Source organism: Bufo bufo, chromosome 9, assembly GCF_905171765.1.
Source record: "Bufo bufo chromosome 9, aBufBuf1.1, whole genome shotgun sequence".
NCBI lineage: Eukaryota > Metazoa > Chordata > Amphibia > Anura > Bufonidae > Bufo > Bufo bufo.
The window spans coordinates 214,196,956-214,224,107 of record NC_053397.1 but is presented as its reverse complement, the minus strand read 5'-3'; the positions used below and the strand labels follow the sequence as shown (position 1 = coordinate 214,224,107).

The 27,152-nt window shown below is 42.0% G+C and overlaps 1 protein-coding gene across 2 annotated transcripts in view; it reads right to left on the bottom strand.

Annotated features, from left to right (window-relative positions):
* NEGR1 (neuronal growth regulator 1) overlaps positions 1–27,152 on the bottom strand; it is a 505,555-nt gene that overhangs the window by 226,189 nt on the left and 252,214 nt on the right. For both annotated transcript variants that reach the window (XM_040407404.1, XM_040407405.1), the window contains exon 3: positions 11,035–11,160. In XM_040407404.1, the coding sequence (XP_040263338.1) occupies positions 11,035–11,160 (126 nt within the window). The remainder of the gene's footprint in view (positions 1–11,034; positions 11,161–27,152) is intronic.

Sequence of the window (27,152 nt, the reverse complement as noted above, 5' to 3'; positions counted from 1 at the left end):
GTAATGTCACTGTCCGCAGCGGACACCGTCTACGGAAAAAGTACACTGGATATCACAGATATTTTTAGGCTGCGCACACGTTACACAGGAGATGTAGCGCAGATAATGTCGCTGTCTGCAGCGGCCAAACAATTGCAAGCTATTTAATATAGGTTGCGCTAAAAATATATATTGCTGTCAGACACAATAATAGTCCTTAAAAGGACTTTTACATCTCTAACACCAACCCTGCCTAACAAAAAAATTCTATTCAATTCCTTACACTATCTATCCTTTCTACAGCACAGCTCTCCCTGACTAAGACTGAGCCGAACACGTGTCATTGGGTGCTATAGAGCTCCCGATGATACATTCCTGCCAGCCAATCACTATAATGCCAGTAACCAACATAGCTACGGCATTACAGTGAGTGTAAGCACTTACCTGCACGTTTATTGGCTGCGTAGCAGCCAACAAACGTGCGGGGAGGAGACTCAAGCATCGCGCTTGAGCACATGCGGTGTTCGGCTGAACACTGCGATGTTTGGCCGAGTATGCTCGCTCAACACTACTATCTATCTATCTATCTATCTATTTAATCTATCCATCCATCCTTCTATCCATTCATCTAATATCTAATTTATCCATCTATATAATAATATCTTTCTATATTCTCTTTCTTTCTTTCTTTCTTTCTTTCTTTCTTTCTTTCTCTCTCTCTATCTCTATCTTTGTTCTTTCTTTCTTTCTTTCTTCCTCTCTCTATCTTCTTTCTTTCTCTCTTTCTCTCTCTCTCACTATCTTTGTTCTTTCTTTTCTCTCTCTCTCTCTATCTTCTTTTTTTCTTTCTTTCTTTCTTTCTTTCTTTCTCTCTCTTTTTTTTCTTTCTTTCTTTCTCTCTATCTTTGTTCTTTCTTTCTTTCTCTCTCTCTTTCTATCTTTGTTCTTTCTTTCTTTCTTTCTTTCTTTCGTCCACCCACCCATCCATCATAGTTGTGTAATCCTCAGGACATCTGATGTCTGCTGTGGAGGTTTCAGAGAATCATCAATAGTATTTAAATGTTATTTATCTGGAATGGAAGGCGGGCAATAACCCTGTGACACTGTACAGACAGCAACAGAGATTTCTCCGAAAAAGCAATTATCTTTACCAAGTCTGGCATGTTATAAAATCTTTACATTTCACTAACTTCTATTGCCAACATAATGCTTGCATTTAATCTAAATTTCAGCTGGGAAACTAGTGGGTAAGATGGTTGTTTATAGCTGTCTGGTCACATTGCACATAAAGATAAGAGTTTATATAATTCACATTTTCGGGAAGAGACACTAAAATATCTTATCTACAGAGGGAGTGGAATTTATTGCAGAGAGGTACATTATAGTGCAAAATGCTTTTTTTCTTCCACTACTAAATTGAATATCCTGTGCTATCCGTATTGCAGCTAAATTAAGATCTGTTAAAAGATATCACAGAATATTCTCTACTTTGTTAAATCTGCTGCTAGGTGTGTCTCCAGGATTGGAATGACCCATCAGAGTACCGGAAGATCCACACTGGACCACCGATCAGCAGATTGCGAAGCACACAGCGCACCGGAACCAAGAACAGCTCTGTATACTGGTGGTCATGCCTGGTGAATGGAGAGAGACCTGCAGGAACCAAGCATGACCACTACGCCGTGTATGGAGCATGTACAGAGCTTACCTGGTTGAGGTGTGTTGCATGCTCTGCAATCAGATGATCAGAGGAGGTTCTTGGATAGGTTATAATTGATAAAGTCCTTGAAAACCCTACACTGGACTCCATCCATGCACAGTTGCAGTATCGGACGTCCTTGGGTCCATCAGAGGAAATAATTCTCAGGGGCCCAACCTCAATATTATCAATAAAGTTTAATAGGTTTTGTATCAAAGAACTAGACACTAGTGGCAGGTGATTGGCTCCTAAATAGGATTTATCTCCTGACCTGGACCTTTGGGGCCCACTATGGCTTCAGAGACTGGGCTACTCGAGGGTCCTCTGGGGCTCTAATGGGCCAGTCTGGCCCTGCACGGTTGCATAATATCTGTTAAACTGCCATTACTTGGTTGGCCATTCCCAATAGCTGCTGCTGCACCGAAGATACAGCCTCAACTTTCCCCCATGAAAAAAGCTTATTCCTGGAGGTCACAGAAGGTGGACTCACAGAAATCAGCTAATGACCATGCTTACCTACATAACAAAAAGAAAATGTTCCTTCCATTGGTGGTATAGAGTAAAACAAAGAACTTGTCATCCAGCCGGAGCCCCTGTGACAAGTCTGATGCAGGTCTAGAGAGCCGGTCTAAGGGGGTAATGTACTAAAATGCAACTTTTTGCTACTTGTTTTGGAGTATTTTTTTTTTGTTTGAAGCCGCTTTTTTCAATAACTTTACAAAATGCTGCAATTATTCTAAAATATCAGGATTTTTCAGTCCATGATCCGTCAGTTTGTATAGCAGCAATGGACTAAAGTTGCAAAGATGCTAACAATGTAGCTCTGCCTACGAAACATCTGGCTGCTCCTTAGTAACTGCAAATTGTCAGGCATAGCCTAAACCACACAAAAAATGGCGCATTTAGGTCATAAATTTGGTAAAAATTTCTACTCCACAAAAAAAAACTGCCAAAATCCACACTTTTCTAGTGCAATGCACTTGGTTACCCCCTTACACTTCTGTCTCCAGATATTTCTCTACTTTTTACACCACCCCTTTACTGGGGGAGGATTGAGACAATTTTTGCAACTTTTTTAAAGAGTCTCAGTTTATAAATCTGGCTTAAATCCTCTTGACAAGCTACCCACGACCACTTTCCCACCCACTGGAGTGCTTTAAAAAGACAAAATATTGTAAAGTTTCTAAACAAAAAAGCCAAAATCCCCATTTTGAAGCCAGAATGCTGGACTGCAGGGTGTGATAAATTCTACCCTCAAGGGGTTTAGGATGAGGTTTGCATAAATCTTGTCCCTTTTGTGGCACAGTTCATGAGACTGTCCTGCCAAAATCGGGACTGTTGGCAAGTATGATTTGTCATCTAAAGTTAATTTCAATTTGGGATTTAATTCTGTGTAATGAGTTCCTGTTTTCTTTTTAAAAAATAATCCACTTGTAGTCCATTATTAGGTTTTTACCTTAAACCAAGATGATGAGAATATGTCCTGGAAAACCACTTAAAGACAAGAGATCTTATTTTGACAGAGCCAGGTTAGCGCATGTATTATGTGGATGGCTATCTATTTAAATGCCTGTATGTAATACCACATTTCCCCTGTAGTGGTCACTGCAGCTAAATCAGTTGTTTGCCAGGAAGTAGACCCGATCAGCTCATCACCAGTTGATCAGCTCTTATATTACAGAATTTGTCTGTATTGGTACAACTCCTTTAAAGCTGAATACCGCCTTAAGAAAAGCATTGTGTTAATGAAGATTCCCGAAGATTTATTTATGGCTTTTTAGAGCGACCAATGACTTTTTTTTTACATGAATTGAAGTGAATTTCTGCAGAACTCGTCGCTCTCTCTACAAGACTGAGACTGGAGCCTGCGAAGATGTATAGTCCCTTCCAAATATATGGTCCGAATGACAGCAATATGATGATTCATTAGCTCTGTATATCTCCAGGGGCTCGGTGCCACTTCAACAAAGTCACCAGCGAGGAAGACTCTTGTATCAACCAACAAAATGAATACTCCAGGGGGTTTTGGTCTGATGAGAGGTCAGGGATGGAGTTCAGAGTCTGGGCTTTAAAAGCAGGATACAAACAATCCTAAGTCATTTTACGACATATCTCAGCAAGTGTGAGCTTCTCAGTCTACTTACTCTACCAGGGTATGCAATAAATTAGATATTTGGTTTTCTTACAAAAATAATTTGAAGGAGACATTAGATCATTAGTTTTTGTCTATCAATCAGTCTTGGCCCCGGCCCCTTTTGTTCCTGGAACTAGTAAGTGAACTGCAATACCAGATACTGCCATGAAAATAAGTGACACTGTTTGTAAAAGCATTCAATCCCCATGACCTGTGCAAAGAGATGGTATCGGACATAGGCAGTCCCTACCAATCCATACAACAGAGCCATAGGAATTCTGTGTGCTGCCATATGGTGCCTCTGTACAGCACTGTACATACTTCCAGTAAGAAACCAGAGACATACGGATGTAAAACAGGCCCCATAGACTTCTATGCTTGCTACTGGCCTGTAATATAGACTGAAACAGACTTGACTTCATGTAGAGCCAATATGTTGGCTGATTCAATATGCATCAAGGTTCAGATCTCATTATCATTGGTTAGATGATTCCCATTGATCAAAAATATGGGGGTCCTGTCTGCTCCCCTGTATCAATGGAACAGCACATTGCTGTTCCATTCATCGCTATGGGACTGCCAAAGAGATCTCCGAGTACAAAACTTAGCTATCTCCATCGATCCCATAGAGATGAATGGAGGGGCAGCACACATGCTCGACCATCATTCCATTCAAACAGAAGGACATACAGTAGGTTCCTTGTTTTCAGATTCCCACCGATCAGACATTTATTTCTTCAAGGGTTTCTCCAGGCTACAGATATTGATCACTCATTCTCTGGATAGGTCATCAAAATTAGATTGTTGGGGGTCCGCACCCTGCACCCACACCGATCAGTGTTGAGAGTGGTAGCAGAAGGTGTTGAAGGCTGAAGTTCAGCTCCTATTCATTGAAATGGTTGCTGAGCTGAAATACCTTGGTACAGCCACCACACAGTATATGGAGCTGTCTGCTTCTGCTACTCGCACTACTGAACTCCAACTGGGCGTTGGGCCCCACCTATCTGAACGATATGTCATCAATATCTGTAGCCCGGAGAACCACTTTAAAGAATGTAGTCCAGAGGACCCCTATAATCTGTGAATGGGCGCTATGTTTAAATCCTGACACAACCCCTTTAAGTGCACTACCTTCTCCACAACCAAGTGTATCATATGATGATAGCAATTAATAAGGGTTCCATTACTGCTTTTATCTGGGGTCCAGATCCCATTCAGTCCACCCTAGGGGGAACAGTCAATTTGCATGATCACATTAAGCTTCAGATTATACGCCATATTGTTCATTCAAGAAAAAGGAATTTACCCCTTTCATCTATGGTATGAATTCCATTCTCATGAACCCTGCTTTAGTTCAACAAGTGTCTCCATCCACTAAAGGGTTTTCCTATCTTCAGATAACGATAATGTATGGCATAATCCCAGTAATCCAGCACTCAACAATCCAACAAAGCTGACAGTCTGAAAAATGTATTTCTTATTATTATCACAACTGCACGGATCATATAAAATCAGAAGCAGATGACATGGCAGAGATAGCCAATGAGAGGATGCCATTGATTAAAGAGAAGGTTCTAGAAAATCAGCTAGTGGTAAATTATTTATATTCAATGGGTTTGCAACACCCGAGAGAATCTCTGCCCTGAATATATTTAAACTAATAGCAGTAATGGCTATTAACTATAAAACTGCCCTCTGTGTACAAGAAAATAACTACTATAATACTGTACCTATGTATAAGAATATAACTACTATAATACTGCTCCTATGTACAAGAATATAACTACTATAATACTGCTCCTATGTACAAGAATATAACTACTATAATACTGCTCCTATGTACAAGAATATAACTACTATAATACTGCTCCTATGTACAGGAATATAACTACTATAATACTGCCTCCTATGTACAAGAATATAACTACTATAATACTGCTCCTATGTACAAGATTATAACTACTATAATGCTGCCTCCTATTTACAAGAATATAACTACTATAATACTGCTCCTATATACAAGAATATAACTACTATAATACTGCCTCCTATGTACAAGAATATAGCTACTATAATACTGTACCTATGTATAAGAATATAAATACTATAATACTGCTTCCTATGTACAAGAATATACCTACTATAATACTGTACCTATGTATAAGAATAGAAATATTATTATACTGCCTCCTATGTACAAGAATATACCTACTATAATATTGCTCCTATGTACAAGAATATAACTACTATAATACTGCTCCTATGTACAAGAATATAACTACTATAATACTGCTCCTATGTACACGAATATAACTACTATAATACTACTCCTATGTACAACAATATAACTACTATAATACTGCTCCTCTGTACAAGAATATAACTACTATAATACTGTTCCTTTGTATAAGAATATAACTACTATAATACTGCTCCTATGTACAGGAATATAACTACTATAATACTCTTCCTAGGTACAAGAATATAACTACTATAATACTGCCTCCTATATACAAGAATATAACTACTATAATACTGCCTCCTATGTACAAGAATATACCTACTATAATATTGCTCCTATGTACAAGAATATAACTACTATAAATAAAAAGAAATTTGATAAAGAATATAACTACTATAATACTGCTCCTATGTACACGAATATAACTACTATAATACTGCTCCTATGTACAAGAATATAACTACTATAATACTACTCCTATGTACAACAATATAATTACTATAATACTGCTCCTCTGTACAAGAATATAACTACTATAATACTGCTCCTATGTATAAGAATATAACTACTATAATACTGCTCCTATGTACAGGAATATAACTACTATAATACTGCTCCTAGGTACAAGAATATAACTACTATAATACTGCCTCCTATATACAAGAATATAACTACTATAATACTGCTCCTATGTACAAGAATATAACTACTATAATTCTGCTCCTATGTACAAGAATATAACTACTATAATACTGCCTCCTATGTACAAGAATATAACTACTATAATACTGCTCCTATGTACAAGAATATAACTACTATAATACTGCTCCTATGTACAAGAATATAACTACTATAATACTGCTCCTATGTACAAGAATATAACTACTATAATACTGCCCCCTATGTACAAGAATATAACTACTATAATACTGCCTCCTATGTACAAGAATATAACTACTATAATACTGCCTCCTATGTACAAGAATATAACTACTATAATACTGCTCCTTTGTACAAGAATAGAAATACTATAATACTGCCCCTATGTACAGGAATATAACTACTATTATTTGCACATGATATTGTGTTTCTTTGTCATATGGCAACTGCCTCAGACCTATTTCGCTGTATGATTGACATCTTCCCAGCTGTGTCTGGTGTTTCAGTGTTGTATACTGTCATATGACTATATGCTTTTCCATCAATAAAAAGAAAATTGATTAAGAATATAACTACTATAAAACTGCTCCTATGTACAAGAATATAACTACTATAATACTGCCCCTATTTACAAGAATATAACTACTATAATACTGCTCCTATGTACAAGAATATAACTACTATAATACTGCTCCTATGTACAAGAATATAACTACTATAATACCACCTACTATGTTGAAGAATATATCTGCTATAATACTGCCTCCTATGTGTCGGAATATAGTAGAAATATTCCGGCACATAGGAGGCAGTATTAAAGTAGTTATATTCTTGTACATATGAGGCAGTATTATAGTAGGTATATTCTTGTACACAGGAGCAGTATTATAGTAGTTATATTCCGGCAGTATTATAGTAGTTATATTCTTCTACATAGGAGGCAGTATTGTAGTAGTTATATTCTTCCACATAGGAGGCAGTATTATAGTAGTTATATTCCTGTACATAGGAGCAGTATTATAGTAGTTATATTCTTGTACATAGGAGCAGTATTATAGTAGTTATATTCTTGTACATAGGAGCAGTATTATAGTAGTTATATTCTTGTACATAGGAGCAGTATTATAGTAGTTATATTCTTGTACATAGGGGGCAGTATTATAGTAGTTATATTCTTGTATATAGGAGCAGTATTATAGTAGTTATATTCTTGTACATAGGAGGCAGTATTATAGTAGTTATATTCTTGTACATAGGAGCAGTATTATAGTAGTTATATTCTTGTACATATGAGCAGTATTATAGTAGTTATATTCTTGTACATAGGAGGCAGTATTATAGTAGTTATATTCGTGTACATAGGAGACAGTATTATAGTAGTTATATTCCTGTACATGGGAGCAGTATTATAGTAGTTTTATTCTTGTACATAGGAGACAGTATTATAGTAGTTATATTCCAGTACATAGGAGCAGTATTATAGTAGTTATATTCTTGTACATAGGAGACAGTATTATAGTAGTTATATTCTTGTACATAGGAGCAGTATTATAGTAGTTATATTCTTGTACATAGGAGACAGTATTATAGTAGTTATATTCTTGTATATAGGAGCAGTATTATAGTAGTTATATTCTTGTACATAGGAGCAGTATTATAGTAGTTATATTCTTGTACATAGGAGACAGTATTATAGTAGTTATATTCTTGTATATAGGAGCAGTATTATAGTAGTTATATTCTTGTACATAGGAGCAGTATTATAGTAGTTATATTCTTGTACATAGGAGACAGTATTATATTAGTTATAATACTGCCTACTTTTGGTAAGAAGAGACGAGAATGGAGATTCTATCTTTCTTGGCTTCCTCTTTTGGTATATAGATGCCTGATGTCATATGGTTATTTTGTTTTTTTCTATCGGTCAGATGCAGGATATGGGGTCTTCTGTGCTTTCTACGCCTCTAGGATTGTTTCTAGATGGGGCCACTGTGTCACAATACAAAACAACAAAGTAAACAATGGCGTGGTTGTATCTCTTCTTAGCACAAAGAGAAGTTGCACCAATAAATCAAAAACCGGAAGAAACCCATCCAGACCAATCAATAAAAGCCTTAAGAAACTAAATGCCCCCTTTACATGTAAGCGATTGTTACATTAGAAAAACCCTGGCAATTTCTAAAGGGCTTTTGCAAACCTTTATGAATCAAGCAGCAAACTTGTTTCATAAAGTATTGGAAACAAAATGACATTTTCATTGCACTTGTGTGGAATCTTATTGTGTTGGCGCGCGGCGCTTGCTGAGCTCAATCTTTTCAGAAGAGCTTTCTCTGCTTTTTAGATCTTGAAGTAAAGTCTACTTTTAGAATCTATAATGCAATCTCAAAGAGTTATTAAACCATTTGTACTGTAGCGTTATAATCTCTGCCTCCGGCTAAATTAATGGCTTTTTTTTCTTCTTTTCTCCCATAGAATAACACGTCTGGAGGAGCACAATTGATGTACTTTGTATACAGCTCGAAATTCATAGGTTTAACATTTACATCTGAAAAGTTCAGTGATAAACATGAGATGGTGATGAACATTGAGAGGACGACGACAGCGTTTAGAGAGTGATGTCCTCAATTTGTGTGCTAAATGCAGTCAGCAAAACAATAAGGATTCTACGAATGAAGCTGTATCATCGTGTTATATAGAAAATGGGGCCCTGAGAAACAGGTAGCGTCCAGTGGTCAGAACATGTGTGTGGTATGGGACTCAGGGCTCCATTCCCAACATACTGTAATGTATTTTCCATAAGTTGCCACTAGGGGGAGCTCAGTCTATAGAAATTCTATAGCTTGCAAGGTTTTTCAATAGTAACTACATACATTCCTAAGCATTGAGCTCCCCCTAGTGGTGGCAGAAGGCAGACTGTTTTATAATATACTGTGTGGAGGGAGTAGGAGATTTATCACTGTATTTATGCCACTGATCTGTGATAAAAACACTGAGAAAAATGGTGCTGAGATTGAGCGCCATACTTATACAGCGCCTCTCTTCCTATTTTTCCAAAATAGAAATCAAATAAAGCAGATGAGGCTGAGAATGGCTTTTTATTGCAAAGGTTTATAGAAAAATGTCTTCCTTAAAATAATAAAAAATAAACAAATTCCTCAGAAATAAGGAGAGTGGTGCTTTATGTTCCACATTGTGGGGGCACCTGTCAGCAGATTTGAAACTTACCTGTTCCATGTGCACTTGGCAGCTGAAGGCATCTGTGTTGGTCCCATGTTCATATGTGTCCGCATTGCTGAGAAAAATGAGGTTTTAATATATGCAAATAAGTCTCTAGGAGCAACGGGGGCGTCACCATTACACCTAGAGGCTCTGCTCTCTCTGCAACTGCTGCGCCCTCTACACTTTCATTGACAGGGCCAGGGGTGAAGATGTTTACACTGCCGGGACCTGTCAATCAAAACGAAGAGGGCGCCGCAGTTGCAGAGAGCAGAGCCTCTAGGTGTAATGGTAACGCCCCTGTTGCTCCTAGAGGCTCATTTGCATATATTAAAACATCATTTTTATCAGCAATGCGGACACTTATGAACATGGGACCAACACAGAAAGTGCAGATGGAACAGCTCAGCCAGTTTCATAGGTGAAAATCTGCTGGCAGATGCCCTTTAACACTTGCATACTGGGAAACTGGATGTTTTTTTTTTGTCTTTTAACATGGAAACTTTGTATTTTTATCCATATGTTCATGCATAAATACTACAATTTAGTCGCCAATGATGCATCTACACAGTATTTAAACAATAATACTATATAGTGCTCCCAAAACATATATTTAACGCATGATACTGCCACCAAATTTCCAAATAAAACCGCAACTTAGTATCCAAATAATACTCCTATACAATGCCCATATAACACGGAGTTACTGTACGCTTACATATTAATACTGCCTTAAAGCTCCCATAATACCACCATATATCCAAATAATGGAATATAACAGCATCCAATGGACATAACGGACACATAGCAGCATCCAAATAATACTATCTTAAATAGCCCACATAATGCAATCATCCAATTTGCACATACTACTGCAATTCAATTTCCAAATCATACCGCTATACAGTATAATGTTAAATAATACAGGTCTATTTTATGGCTAGAACTTAGTGTAAATTAGTCATTTGTCCAAGTGGATCTGCATCTTAAAGAACTACTGGACATCAACCCCTTTCAGAAGCATTTTCCAGGGCTATGGCCAAGTCCTGCTAAGCTAGATGTGAAATGTTACAACTGAGCGGGCACAATGAACGGAACACCTACCTGATGGCGAGATATGTTTCCACAGTATTGAAGGCTCCGGTTTTCCACTGGCCAAACACGTGAGTGATACGTTCGTTCCTTCATTGACAACCATGTTGGGGGAGATGTCGTAGATCTTCGGAGAAACTGAAATATCAAAAAAGAATCAAAATATAATAAAATATAAAAAAAAAAACAGAGATGCAATTATAAAATAGTAGTAAAATTTTAAAAATGCTGTATTGAAACATTTTTTTTATTTTTTCAACTTTTATGCTCATCATTAGTGTTGGGCGACCATGTTTGGAACACTTTTTTACTCGAGCATCGCAATGCTCGGCACATCGCGGTGTTCGGTCGAAGACCGCGTGTGCTCGAGCGCGATGCTCAAGTCTGCGCGGCGGTACTGGCACTCACTGTAATGCCGTACCCATGTTGGTTACTGGCATTATAGTGATTGGCTGGCCAGAACGTGTCATCGGGTGCTATATAGCGCCCGAAGACACGTGGTTCGGTTCAGTCTTAGTCAGGGAGAGCTGCAGCAGAAGGGGCAGATAGTGTAGGGACAGGAATATTTTTTTTTTTTTAGGCAGGGTTTCCTGGTGAAAGATGTTAGAGACCCAAAAGTCCCTTTAAGGACTATTGTCTCATCTTGCTGCCATATATATTATTAGCGCAACCTGCGCTAAATTGCGTGCAATTGTTTGGCCGCTGCTGACAGTGACCTCTGCTACATCTATTGTGTTACATTTGTGCTGTGAAATTCAGCACAATTGGCTGCTGGTGACAGCAACATTACCTGCGCTACATCTTCTGTATAACGTTTGCACATCCTAAATATCAGTGACATTGACTCTAATTTATTTGCGCATACACTTACAAAACCTGCGCTTCTGTAGGTGTGACATACTTGCAAGCATATATACCATTTAATATGCTGAAGGCGAGCAGTAAGGGACGGGGAAGTGGCCGTGCTGCTGATGGTGCACGCAGAGGCCGTGGCCCTGTGCGCGGTGAAACTGTGCCTGCTGCCAGAGCACAAGAAACGCACTCATCCACGATACCGAGCTTCATGCCCCAGTTTGCAGGGCGGCGCATGACACCACTCTCAACGTCACACCAGTGCGACCAGGTGGTCAGTTGAATTGAAACAGATAATGCTTCCTGTCAGTTAAGCACCACGCTGTCTTTCACAAAGTCCCGTCTCAGTAGCCAAGAGTCCGGTCAACAGAATACTCGCCCTAATCCTCCTTCCTCCCACCATGGAGAGTCTTGGCAAACAAGGGATCCAACACTCGGATATTCCGAGGAGCTCTTTTCATCGCCATTCCTTAATTTGGGCCTCTCGCCAAGCCCACTTGAAGAGGGACATGAGGGGATTTTGTGCCCTGATTCCAAAACTCTTGAGCATCCACCACAGTCAGAAGAAGATGACGGTGGGGAACGGCAATTAGTGTTTCACGAGGTGGATGATGATGACGATGAGACACAGTTGCCAATAAGTCAACGGCAATTAGTGTCTCAAGAGACTGATGATGAGGATGAGACACAGTTGTCAATAAGTGAGGTTGTTGTTAGGTCAACAAGTCAGGAGGATGAGCAGAGTGAGGAAGTGGAAAAAGGAGGTGGTGGAGGATGAAGTCACTGACACAACCTGGGAAAGTGGCAAGCCGAGCGACGACAGCAGTACAGAGGGGAAGGGATCTGCAGCACTGCAACAGACTCAAAGAGGCAGTAAGGTGGCAAAAGGGAGAAGGTGGGCCACACCAAACAGGCTAGGAACTGTTCCCCGAAGCACCCCCTTGTGGAAATCTCCCTTGCCAAGAGGTAGGTGTTCCACAGTCTGGCAGTTTTTTGAGGAATGTGCGGACGATAAAAGAATTGTCTTTTGAAACCTGTGCTGTAACAAAATGAGCAGGGGCATGAACACTAGCAACCTCACCACCACCAGCATGATCTGCCACATGGCATCCAAGCACCATAATAAGTGGGACGAACACCTGGGTCCACAATCTGTGTCTGCATTGTTCACACCACTGCCTCCTCTTTCCCTGTGCTGGCCAATTCCCTGTCCAAGACGCAGGCCGGATGCCTCCCCCCCTGCACCTGGACCTTCGCAAGCACCATCAGCTAGCACATCCACTTCTGCCTTTGAATAAAAGCGCAAATATCCAGCCACCCACCCAATGCGCAAATGCACACCTTTCCAAATTGATGGCCCTGGAAATGTTTCCATTTAGGCTTGTGGACACTGAGGCTTTCTGCAGCCTGATGGCGGCGGCGGTCCCTCGTTACTCAGTCCCAAGCCGCCACTATTTTTCACGGTGTGCCATCCCTGCCTTACACCAGCATGTGTCCCGTAACATCACCCGTGCCCTGACCAACACAGTTATTGGGAAGGTCCACTTAACGACTTACACATGGACAAATGCTTTTGGCCAGGGACGCTACATTTCCCTGACGGCATACAGGCTGAACATTGTGGAGACCGGGAGCAAGTCATACCCTGGAACAGCACAGGTGCTACCGACGCCAAGGATTGCGGGCCCTACTCCCATCAGTATTTCCGCCACCACCTACATTAGTGGCTCCAACCCCCCTTCTCCTCCTCCACCTCCTCCTCCACTTCCACCTCTGAATTGTCATCTTGCAGCACCAGTCAGCCATCAGTTGGTAGCTGGAAGCAGTGTAGCACTGCAGTGGGGAAGCGACAAGAGGCTGTGCTGAAAGTAATTTGCTTAGGTGACAAACAGCACTCCGCCGCAGAGCTGTGGCAGGGGATATGAGACCAGACTGAGCTGTGGCTTTCGCCACTCAACCTACAACCAGGCATGGTTGTGTCTGATAATGGCCGTAACTTGGTGGCGGCTTTGGTCTTGGCAAGATCACACACATACCATGCCTAGCCCACATGTTCAAATTGGTGGTTCAGCGGTTTCTCAAAACCTACCCCAATTTGCCTGAGCTACTGGTGAACGTGCGCCTCGTGTGTGCCAATTTCCGAAAGTCATCTACAGCTGCCGCCGGTCTGTCAACGCTGCAGCAGCGCTTACAATTGCTAGCTCACCGACTGTTGTGCGACGTGAGCACGTGCTGGAACTCCACGTTCCACATGTTGTCCATGCATTGTGAGCAGCAGAGGGCAGTAGTGGTATCACAGCTGCAACATGGTAGTCGTCTTTCCAGTCAGCTTCTGCTCTTCACAAGCGAGGAGTGGGCATGGATGTCTGACCTCTGTGAGGTTTTACGCAACTTTGAGGATCAACACAGATGGTGAGCGGCGATGCCGCTATTATCAGCGTAACCATCCCACTTCTGTGTCTACTCAAATGCTCGCTGCTCACAATGAAGGCGGACGCTTTGCATGTGGAAGAGGTGAAAATGTAGGAAGACAGCACACAGGGTGAATCAGCTGTTGGATGATGATGATGAGGAGGAGGATGATGAGCTGGAGACGGTTGCCTCCGCTACAGAGGGTAGTACCCACAGCAAGTTTATTCCATCTGTTCAGTGTGGATGGGCCGAAGAGGAGGAAGAGGATGAGGAGATTGAGAGTCATCCTCCTGATGAGGACAGCGAAGTCTTGTCTGTCTGGGTCTCTGGCACACATGGCGAACTTTGTTATGCTGCCTTTCCCGTGACCCTTGCGTTATACGCATTTTGGCCAACACCAATTACTGGCTGTTCATCCTTCTCTGCCCCTCTACAAAGAGAACTTCTCATCTCTCATTCCTGTGGTGGAGAGGACGAGCAAAATGTGGAAAAATTGCTCCAAACACACAGCAATTCCAACAGAGGCAGGGCAACACTCTCCAAGGCCTGGGACAGTTTCATGACACCCCGCCAGCACCCTCACCCTGATGCGCGGCCTACTGTCACAAGAAGGGAAAAGTTTTAGAAGATGGTGAAGGAGTACGTAGCAGACCGTGTCAGCGTCCTCAGTGATCCCTCAGTGCCTTACAACTACTGGGTGTCCAAGCTGGACACGTGGCACGAACTGGCGCTCTACGCCTTGGAGGTGCTGGCCTGCCCTGCCGCCAGCGTTTTGTCAGAGAGGGTATATAGTGCTGCTGGGGGCATAATTGATAAGCACATCCGGCTGTCAACTGAAAATGCTGACCGGTTGACTCTTATCAAAATGAACAAGGCCTGGATTGCCCCTGACTTCTCGACTCCACCAGAGGAAAGCGGCTGAACATAAAGGCACTTTAAATGTGGCTTTTATTGTGTATTGAATACACTGTATTATTCCCATGCACCCCTTTCACCACAAAAAAGGGTATATGGTTCAATCTTCCTTTTCTCGTCCTCCTCCATCATATCAACATGCTTATTAGGCTGCCCTTGTTCCAAATGTTTTAGAGGGTCAGCTCAGCAGCAGACCCTCACCCCTAATGTTTTAGAGGGTCACCAGCAGGCCCTCGCCCATAATGTTTTAGATGGTCAGATCAGTAGCAGACCCTCACCCCTAATGTTTCAAAAGGTCAGATCAGCAGCAGACCCTTACCCCTAATTTTTTAGATGGTCAGATAAGCAGAAGGCTCTCGCCCCTAATGTTTTTGAGGCTCACCAGCAGGCCATCAACCATAATGTTTCAAGGCTGTGTATGATGCCCTCCTTTATGTGTAATAAAGGGTGTATTGGAGTGCCGGTTCCTTGTAATTTTTGGCAGCCCTTTCCCTCAGTGCATAGGCTTTATGAGTGTAGGAGCCCCACTACCTGAACAATTGTACCACAATGTGAATAAGGCCCTCCTTTATGTTATATACAGGTTGTATCGGAGTGCCTCTTCCTTGTAATTTTTGGCAGCACTTGCACTTTATATACAAGTAAATATACAGGAAAGAATGTTTCCAAACAATTTTTCCTCTAAAATTGATTTTATCTTCGGTTTGGTGCGTATTATTGTCAGTCTGTAAAAGTGGCGTACTACTCGGACAACATCGTTCCCAGCAGCGACCTGGAAGACCAAGATGCATCCAGACATCCTCCCCATGCTGTGCTTGAACCATTTTGGTGGTGTTTCCATCAATTTCCGACCTTTTCCTATGAACCAGACACCCTCCCCTCTTCAGAGCAGGGGGTGCCTGGTTTAATGCTCTGGTTCTCCCATTGACTTCCATTGTGCTCTGGTGCTCAGTAGAGCACCCGAACATCCCGAGGTGTTTGACCCGAGCACTTTGGTGCTCGATCAACACTACTCATCATCGTATAATTTTTCTCTGCCAGAAAAAACAAGTTTCTGAAAGACCGTGTAAGATAGTGGAAAATAATGAAATGTTCTTTTCCTCTCAAATGTTCTCTTATATTGTTTGGTCATTGATTTCTTTCTTGTTCTGTTCCACTTTATCTACTGCTGCCCTGACTTTGATCTTTTCTTTAGCCCACACAAACACCATATGCACCGTTTTCTTCATTATGGGGGCTCTCCGCTATGGACAATCCAAAGTGGAACTGTGATCTGTCCTGGTATATCTGTTTTAGTAAATAATTGTATTGCCCATAAAAATAACAATCTAGCATCTATTCTTATAACTTGAATGGGTCTGTGATCCGTCCGCACAGCAAAAAAAAAGTGTCTGCTGACCGCATCACAGGCCACGGCTGGCAACGGCCGTGTGCATGAGGCCTTAAAATTAGCTGATCAAAAAGACCACTAGCAATCAACTCTTATCTGTGACAAAATCATGGAGCAAAGTGCTCAATATCCCTACAGTGCTCTCGCAGGGGAGATGAAGTATTACATAGTGTCCATCTGTAATGCAGGACAGGACAGGTCCTCAGAGGGAGATGCTATTTTAACCAATTCCTAATATTTTATATGGAAATGTGTCTTTCGAACTGCACAATCACTTTAAGTTGCAACATTTGGTTACAGTAAAACCATAAGATTACCACAATACATTTTCAATGCTGTCATGCAGAACCAAAGTCGCACCCTTCTAGACACTGCAAAAAATCCTACCTGGTTGGATTTTTTTTTGCATTGGTTGCAAGGTCGCCAACAATATTGTTACCCAAAGGGAACCACCAAATTATTGGTCATCTGAAATTTTACAGCGTCTTATTTGTGTCCAGATTATACTGTATGGTCCCTGCTAGAGATGAGCGAAGTTTTGAAAAATTTGATTTGGCAACTTCACAAGTTCCACAAGAAATTTGATTAGTTACAAATGTATTCATCATGAATTGCTATAAATCAGGTATATCCAGGCCACTCTGCCTTAAGGTATGACCACACAGAGCGGCCGTGCTGCTGAATAGCCCGCAGCTGATTTTCATTTAATAACGAAGATGGCACTGTATAGTCGGTCTTCATTACTAATGGCTGTGCGGCACCTTGCACCTTTAAACAGGGACTGGTGCTGGAATGGGTTTTGGTTGGTTAGGTTGTGGGACAATATGCTGGCATACCCACTTTTCCAACCCCAGCGCTCTCCTGCCCTACAGGTGGGAGCCCTTCTTTTGCCATCTGCTCTTCCTCCTTTTCCACATCATCTAATATCAATGAGAACATGTCATCAGGAACATCCAGCTCCTCCTGTCTCTGCATCTTGCTGACTTTTCTAGGACATGGAGACCAAGAAGGATGATTTGGAAGAAGTAACGCCAGCAAAAGATGAGGATGGTCATCATTAAGACCTGGCCCCCCTAATGGGGCAGACTGGATTGTATTGGTTGGCATGATGGCAGTTGAATAATAAAAGTTTTCATCTTATTGGTATTGAATTACATATTTTAGTTTACATAGTTACATAGTTTACAGCTGATGTAGGAATAAGTAAATGTAGGAATAAATAATTTTAACTGACGCATAATAAGTCTCCCTGCACTGTTCCTGCAGTCCCACTGCACTCTCCCTGCACTCTCCCTGCACTCTCCCTGCACTCCCCCTGCACTCTCCCTGCACTCTCCCTGCACTGTTCCTGCACTCCCCCTGCACTCTCCCTGCACTCCCCCTGCACTCCCCCTGCACTCTCCCTGCACTCCCCCTGCACTCTCCCTGCATTCCCCCTGCACTCTCCCTGCACTCTCCCTGCACTCTCCCTGCACTCCCCCTGCACTCTCCCTGCACTCCCCCTGCACTCTCCGTGCATTTCCCCTGCACTCTCCCTGCACTCTCCCTGCACTCTCCCTGCACTCTCCCTGCACTGTTCCTGCACTCTCCCTGCACTCTCCCTGCACTCTCCCTGCACTCTCCTTGCACTCTCCCTGCACTCTCCCTGCACTCTCCTTGCACTCTCTCTGCACTCCCCCTGCACTCCCCCTGCACTCCCCCTGCACTCCCCCTGCATTCCCCCTGCATTCCCCCTGCACTCTCCCTGCATTCCCCCTGCACTCTCCCTGCACTCCCCCTGCACTCTCCCTGCACTCTCGCTCTCCAGTATTCTTCTATGAATTATTTTCAGGAACACTGTACCTAGTAGCTTTTGCCACATCTCTCCCTATGCTCAGCTCACAGGACAGCGGCAGAGGCTGTTCGAGATGAGGTTTTTATAGGGCTGTGACATCACAGGGGATCTGCGGATTGGCTGGCTGCACGCCATTATGGGTGATCTTGTGTTTATGGGCTTCTTACTTTCACTTTGCAATACGTGCTACTGTCATTTTAGGAAAACCTGATTTGTTACCACGAAACGCGAGGAAATTCGGATCTGTTGTGAATCTAAGTTTTCCTTAACTTCGGGCCGAATTCCACTTTGAATGCTTTGCTCAACACTCGACCCTGCCCTTGGGGGAAACTCAGCCAAAGGTCACCTATACAGATCAGAAGATCACTTTGCTTAAAGGGTAGTGTTAGAGATTTCCTGGGATAGGCGTATAAAAAGTGGCTTCCCCTTTCTATTGGAGACCTGTAGGGGTCTAAGCTCATGGACTACCATCAATGAAAACTTCCCACTGTGATAGTTGGTCCTACTGGAGGGAGGTCCCCCTATTATCAGCTAGTGTAGGGAGCAGCTGAAACATAGTGGCTCCTGCTCCAAGAAACGTTTCAGAGTCATGTATTTTACAGGCAATTTGATGCATACACACAATTATCAAGCCTCATTTTCTCTACAAACAACTTCAATTTTACATAACCTCCAAAAACAAAGTAAAAAAAGTGAAATAAAATTAAAAAATGTCAGCACAAATTAATGCACTAATACTGGAAGCCTTAAAATAATGCCAGATCTAATATTACCAACATTAGTTGCTAAAATAAACACTTGCAAAACGCAAACTACCAGCAGCAAAAGCCTCCGAGCCAACAAGCAGGCACTGAAAGAAGTAATATGAAATCAAATAAAAGTACGCCCGAAGCCGTTATCTAAAAACTTCCAAAGCCCCCGGTGTTTGATACCTCAAACTAGAACATTATTTTTCAAAGACCAAAATTAAGTGCTGAGATAAAATTATAAAAACTGATTTACCTTCCCATCTTTAACACTATTTGTATTTCTGGTCTATCGTTTTATTCACAGCACTTCATATCAGGAGTATCGCTATAGTAGACCAACCCCCCTGACCAGGGGCGTAGCTAACGGCTCATGGGCCCTGATGCAAGAGTTCAGCTTGGGCACCCATTCCCTTCGTGCTTGTTGGCAAGGGGCAGGGTAGCACATAGCCTTCCTGCTGCCAGAGGCAAACATTGAAAGGGCACCTAACCCCTTCCCTCTAGCCAGAGGTGTAAATTGACCAGCATACACTTTCTATAATGCCAGTGTCTTATGTGGCACAAGGGTTTTTGGGCCCCCCCAGGCTACCTCTGCACCCCCTATAGCTACGCCCCTGCCCCTGACCCTCTGCAGCCGTGATACTTTCAACTCAAACTACAATCTGCTTAGATGTCTTTTAACTCATTAAAGTGTTTTTTTTTTCCGGGACTTAAATATTGATGACCTACTGTGTCCTCCGGATAGGTCATCGAGAGCTGATCAGTGGAGGTACGTTGGAAGGACCGAAGCAAGCATGGTGGCTTCTTCCTTGGCTTGTGACATCATGTCCAACGGTCACGTGGCCTTTGTGCAGCTCAGTCCCGTTCAAGTCGATGAGATTGAACTACAATACTAAGCGTGGCCACTTTACAATGTACGGCGCTGTGCCTGGTATACTATGTAGTCACCGCAGAACTTCTCTAAGTGCCACAGGCCCTTTGAACTGCTGATTGGCGTGAGTGTCAGGAGTCCGACCCACACTGATCTAAGATTGATGGCCTATCCTGTGTGTAGATCATCAATATTTAATTCCCAGGAGACACTCATTATATCAGTCGCAGGCATAGAGCAAAAACTCTAAATGGCCCCTTTATTATGAGGCACACCCAAAACAGAAGGTCCTGGAGATGTTTCTCTTCATGAAACCACCATAAATGTGTTCCAAACCCAAAGATTTTGGAGGGACCAGCTGATCATCTAAGGTGTATGCTGGCATCCTGATTGTCCCCTGCTGACATCCCAATAAGGCCTCTTGCACACGAACGTATTTTCTTTCTGTCTCCATTTCGGGTTTTTTTTGCGGACCGTATATGGAACCAATGTGGTGGCGACTTCTCTCCAAATTCCTCAATTTGACTAGGCATCTGTGGGATTCACTGGAAAACAAGCCCGATCTATTGACTAAAATGGATCTGCTGCCAGATTGTGGTGTCAAATACCACAAGATACTTTCAGAGGTCTTGTAGAGTCCATGCCTTGCTTGCTCAGTGTGCTTTTTGTGACACGAGGAGGTTCTACACTGTATTAAGCAGGTGGAATGGTCTGAGGTGGTGAATCATCTCCAAATTACTCAACTTCGAACAAACAGCTGTGGGATTTGCTATAAAAACGATCCCGATCAGTGGACTAAAAAGGATCTGCTGTTGACGTCTTGTGGTCAGGTACTACAAGAACCCTTCCGAGATCTTGTGGAGTCCATGCCTTGATTGCTGAAAGCAGTTTTTGTGACACAAGTGGGACCTACACAATATCATGCAGGTTGTTTTAATGTTAGGGCTGATCGATGTACTGTATGTATTACATTTTAGTTCAAATGGAACATCCAGAAGGGGGAAAATACATTTTTTATAGTGTTTTTCTTTTTAAAGAATTTGGACCATGCTTCCTCTTCCTTTGTAATAATTTATATTATATACCTTCTTCTTACCCACCATATACTTACTGTATATCTCCTGGTGACTCTTAAACCTTTTAACTGTATTGAAGCTTTTGTGCCGCCATGATTATCAAGAGAAGAAAGGGGAAATTCACACCAAGAAAACAAGCTCCATCCAGTAATATTTTACATTACAGAATTTAAAGCACATTCAGTCTTACCAGGCAATCAGTCACCAGCTGGGAAATGTAGTGATATCTGAGATGTACATGATTAGGTCTCTCACTGTTTGATTGAAATGCAGAACTCAAAATTTCCCTCTCGACTGCCTGTTACATGGAAGGGGCTTGTTCTGACGACAGCTTTATGGTGGCCCCCGAACACGCTTATGTGTTTTCAAATCTTAAATGTATTTGTTCTTTGTCCTTGTTGTTTGTGTTCTAAACATTGGTAAATCTGGTAAGACGCCATGATCAAAGGATGTGAGGTCTACCAAGAAAGAGCAAGACATAGACGGATTGGACCTAGCTCATGTTAGTAACAGCTCCCATGCAGGACCAAGGTAGAAAAAGTGCCTATCATTAGGATCAATGATATTTGAACAGGCATACTCCCTGGCCGGGTCGATCCTGCAGAATGAAATGACGTCTGTCTTGTGAAAATCGGTTGTGGTGTTCCTGAGAAAAAGGACTTAAATTAGGGCTTCAGTGCGGGGCTTAGCATTTTAGCTCCTCAGCTTTCCAGTGCTGGCCACACCCCTGAGGTACACGAAAGCCTTAATTTTATTTTTTTATGAAGGATAAAAGTATTTTTTCTAGGGAATGCCTCAACTGGTTTTCACAAGACAGGTATCATTTTAATCAGCAGGTTCAAACCTTCCAAGCAGTATGCCTGGTTTAATAGGATTGATTCTGCTGACAGGTTCTCATTACATTTGGGCCCCTTTCTAGTAGTTGCATGCTTTTCTGGAGACTTTCTTTAACTGATGCTATAAAGAGTCTGCAGCCAGGGAAGAGTTCTCATCATGTGGCTTAAAGGGGTTCTCAGTTGTTACATTGGTTGTCTGGGTCTCTCACTACTCCACTACTTCTGCTATTATTCATTGCACAACTAGTACTCCCATTTTTGTGTTCACTACCACTCCTCTCCTCCCCTTGCTCTGTGTGCCACTGCATGGCTGCTTCTAATTGCTAATACACATCTGCTATAACACTGTGCGGCTGACCTAATTTCATTGCCAGCAAAATTAGGTCCCTAGATTGACAAGTTCCTTACTATGGAGTGATGATTCCTGTTATCTGCCTATGTACTAACCCATGCCTGTTTTACTGTTTTAACCCTCCACTGCCAGCCCTGACCTTGGACCTGTTTCTCGGATTCACATGCTAACCTCAGTCTGTTTATTACTATGTGTTTGCCTGTTCCTTTAGTGCCTTGCACCAGCGTCTCTGACCTCTGTTGGGTAAACTGGGACTTCTCCAGGAGGTAGCGGTCTTGCAGTTTCATGCAGCAAAGTCCAGATCCCTCTATTAGGGTTAAAGGGTGAATACCAGGGAGACACCAGGATAACGCCCTTAAGTTTAGCCCACAGCTAAACCGGTTGGTTGGTACAGTTGTTCCACACCCATTGCCAGAACAGAGGTGATCTGTTCAGGACCCTCACCCATTGCCAGAGAAGAGATCACATACAAAGAGCTGTCTCTTGATCTGGGGGATCTGCCTGGTTTTTAACAAACTATTAGCACTGTTTAATTCTTACAGGGGTTATTTAGGCTTTAGAAATTGATGGCCTAGACTTAGGACAGGCCACCAATATAAGATCAGTAGGAGTTTGACACCCAGAACCCCCACTGATAAGCTTTTCTCAGCAGTCATGGATGGAGCCAGAAGCAGACAGATCTGTCCACTGTGTGGTGGCCATGGCGGGTTGAACTATTGCAGACATGCCTCAAATGCTTTAAATGAATTAATTTACTTCTTGTCTTTGGGATCCTGTCCAATCATTTTATTGGCAAATGGAAATTAATTAAGCAAAATTTTAGTCTCAACCAGTAAGATATTTATAGAATTCGTATGTTCCCGGTGAGATTAAAAATGCTGTTTATTTTCCTTATTAAAACCAGGAATCTTCAGGTGAGGAAATTAGATTGCCAGCTTCACTGGAGCAGGTAATCATGTGAATAAATATGTTTTCTGTAAAACATCAAGCTGACAGTACATATACAGCAACCTGATAATGATATGACCTGAGTGACCTTCACATAGGACTGGAGCCTCAATTTCATGTAAAAACTCCTAAGCTAAATGGGACAAAGACTATTCGGATCAAAGTCAATTTGTTTGGCTTCGATTCGCTCAACAATAATTAGGAGTATGTTATTTCAGTATTATTGGGTGGGAATTTTATCATCTTGTTGCTGGTAACTATTTTGTGGGTCAATATATTCTTATACATAGGAGCACTATTATAGTAGTTATATTCTTGTCTATAGGAGCAGTATTATAGTAGTTATATTCTTGTACATAGGAGCAGTATTATAGTAGTTATATTCTTGTACATAGGAGCAGTATTATAGTTGTTATATTCTTGTACATAGGGAGCAGTATTATAGTAGTTATATTCTTGTACATAGGAGCAGTATTATAGTAGTTATATTCTTGTCTATAGGAGCAGTATTATAGTAGTTATATTCTTGTACATAGGAGCAGTATTATAGTAGTTATATTCTTGTACATAGGAGCAGTATTATAGTTGTTATATTCTTGTACATAGGGAGCAGTATTATAGTAGTTATATTCTTGTCTATAGGAGCAGTATTATAGTAGTTATATTCTTGTACATAGGAGGCAGAATTATAGTAGTTATATTCTTGTACATAGGAGCAGAATTATAGTAGTTATAATCTCGCACATAGGAGCAGTATTATAGTAATTATATTCTTGTACATAGGAGCAGTATTATAGTAGTTATATTCTTGTATATAGGAGGCAGTATTATAGTAGTTATATTCTTGTACATAGGATGCAGTATTATAGTAGTTAAATTCTTGTACATAGGACCAGTATTATAGTAGTTATATTCTTGTACATAGAAGGCAGTATTATAGTAGTTATATTCTTGTACATAGAAGGCAGTATTATAGTAGTTATAGTCTTGTACATAGAAGGCAGTATTATAGTAGTTATATTCTTGTACATAGAAGGCAGTATTATAGTAGTAATATTCTTGTACATAGACATAGAAGGCAGTATTATAGTAGTTATAGTCTTGTTGTCACCGCCACTTCTGTGAGAAGGTCTGACAGACGTCCTTTTCTACCTCTTGCATGATGTTCTTTGTTTTGGTTTCACTTTGTCATCTCATTTCCTTCTCTCAGGTGTCACCTATTTAGACTAATCCTCTTTCCTTTTTATTCCCTCCCATACTGCCTCACTTTGCGGTTTATACTACTTTATGGATTGAAGTGTTCACTGCTGGAGATTTCGGTTGCTGCTTGTTCAGATAAGTCCTTTCATGTATTGTGTTTCCTTGCTGGCTTGATTCTAGGTGACCCTGACTCCCTCCGTATTAAGTGCAGGGAGCCGGTGGTCGTGTCCCCTCACTATTATAGGGTTTTCAGGTGTCACACAGTCTATGCACGAGGGCATGCAATCGTCTACCTCTGAGACCCTTGTATGTGCTTAGCAGTCAGGGTGAGCTCTTAGGGTTTTATAGGGGTCACCTTTATGCTCCTTAGTTTGGGATCAAGCTAGTCGGATGTTTATCCATAACTTCCAGTTATCTGCAACATCATCCGTGACACTTGTACATAGAAGGCAGTATTATAGTAGGTATATTCTTGTACATAGAAGGCAGTATTACAGTAGTTATATTTTTGTACATAGGAGCAGTATTATAGTAGTTATATTCTTGTACATTAGAGCAGTATTATAGTAGCAATATTCTTCTACATAGGAGCAGTATTATAGTAGATATATTTTTGTACATAGGAGCAGTATTATAGTAGTTATATTCTTGTACATAGGAGCAGTATTATAGTAGTTATATTCTTGTACATAGGAGCAGTATTATAGTAGTTCTATTCTTGTACATAGGAGCAGTATTAAAGTAGTTCTATTCTTGTACATAGGAGCAGTATTATAGTAGTTTTATTCTTGTACATAGGAGCAGTATTATAGTAGTTATATTCTTGTACATAGGAGCAGTATTATAGTATTTATATTCTTGTACATAGGAGCAGTATTATAGTAGTTCTATTCTTGTCCATAGGAGAGGATAGACGTGTGCTGTTGAGCTCCCTGCAGGGAGGGGGCATGGCTTCTGACCCAGGTGGAGGGGAGGGGAGCTGGGCTGATGATCCTGGGAAAGCCCAGAGCTTGGAGTGTGGCCTGCAGCATGGAGATCTTGGAAGTGATGATCTGGAAGTGGTGGCTGGTGAGTCAACTGAAACTTGTAGTGCTTCTGGATTTAGTACAACTGTGACAAAGATAAGTTTATTTAAACTGGAAAGGCGCATTTCTAAGTTAAGAGATGAGATAAAGACAGAGACTGATCCCAAGAAAAAGCTGATGAAGTATGAATGCCTGGATGACTGCACACGTGAACTGGATATATTAAAAGATAAACTAGATAAAGGTAAAAACACAATACCTAAAGTGGAAAGCTGGGCAATGGAGAAAAAGAGGGGGGCCAGAGCCCAGAATGTGAAGATGAAAGAAATCATAGAAATAAAAAAGAAAGATTACAGCAATGTGCATAATATGGTGAAGCAAGGACACCCTCAGAGATGTGTGGGTGCAGCGCCTGGAGGGTCACTGCTTTCAGGGTCACTATGTATGGGGTCTGAGCAGTCAGTCTCTGAAAATGCTGGGAATACTATAGAGCAAAGTGAGCCATCCAACAAGGAGTTAATTGCAGTGGACTCAGCTTGTAACTCTGCTGAAGTGAATGAGAGCAGCAATCCTGTGTGTGAGCAGGAGACTGCTTCATGTATGGACATTGTGGATGGGACCCCGCTAAGTGCTGTGGAGGAGACCCCGCTCAGTGCTGTGGAGGAGACCCCGCTCAGTGCTGTGGGGGAGACCCTGCTCAGTGCTGTGGGGGAGACCCTGCTCAGTGCTGTGGGGGAGACCCTGCTCAGTGCTGTGGAGGAGACCCTGCTCAGTGCTGTGGAGGAGACCCCGCTAGGTGCTGTGGAGGAGACCCCGCTAGGTGCTGTGGAGGAGACCCCGCTCAGTGCTGTGATTGAGACCCCGCTCAGTGCTGTGATTGAGACCCCACTCAGTGCTGTGATTGAGACCCCGCTCAGTGCTGTGGATGAGACCCCGCTCGATCAGCTTTCAGAGGAGACGACTACACAGACTGGAGCAGACATGGAGGTCAGTATACAGGACCCTCAGTCGTCCACAGTGTCAGGTGCACAGCAGTCTGGAGCAGACACAGGTGGATCTGCAGGACAATCTGGAGTCAGTAAGACTGTAGAGGAGAGGCCCAGCACTGATCCTCCTGCTGACCGTCCACAATTCAGGAGACTGTTCTCCAATGTTACAAGGCCGGCTAACCCTCCACCTCAGAGAAGGAACGCTGTACGGATTAAGTATACGGGTCCAGAAGATAGCCTCCCCTCCAGACTGTACATAGGGAAAGTTCTTCTGAAGGACTTTATGAAATTTAAGGCCTCTGAGGTGTACGCCCTGATCCATATCCCCTCCAGCAGGATCTATGACATCAGCTTTAAGCTTCAGTATGATCTGGACTTATTCTGGAACATATACAATGACACGAAGGAGCAGTCAATCTGGGAGCATCTACAGGTGATCCAGCTGTCCAAGCCTCAGGTAGTGAAGGCCACCATCTTGTTCCAGTCTGAGGTGGTGGCGCTGGCAGATCTGGAGCATTGGCTGAGCAGACAGTGTCTGGTGAAGAGTCATCCGGAAAAAATCTATGATGAGGAAGACATCTGGAATGGCGGATACACCGTGATGGTACAACTAGCGCAGAACAATGGTGTGACCAGACATCTGCCGCACTCCTTCTACCTGGGCTCAGAGAGAGGGATATGCTA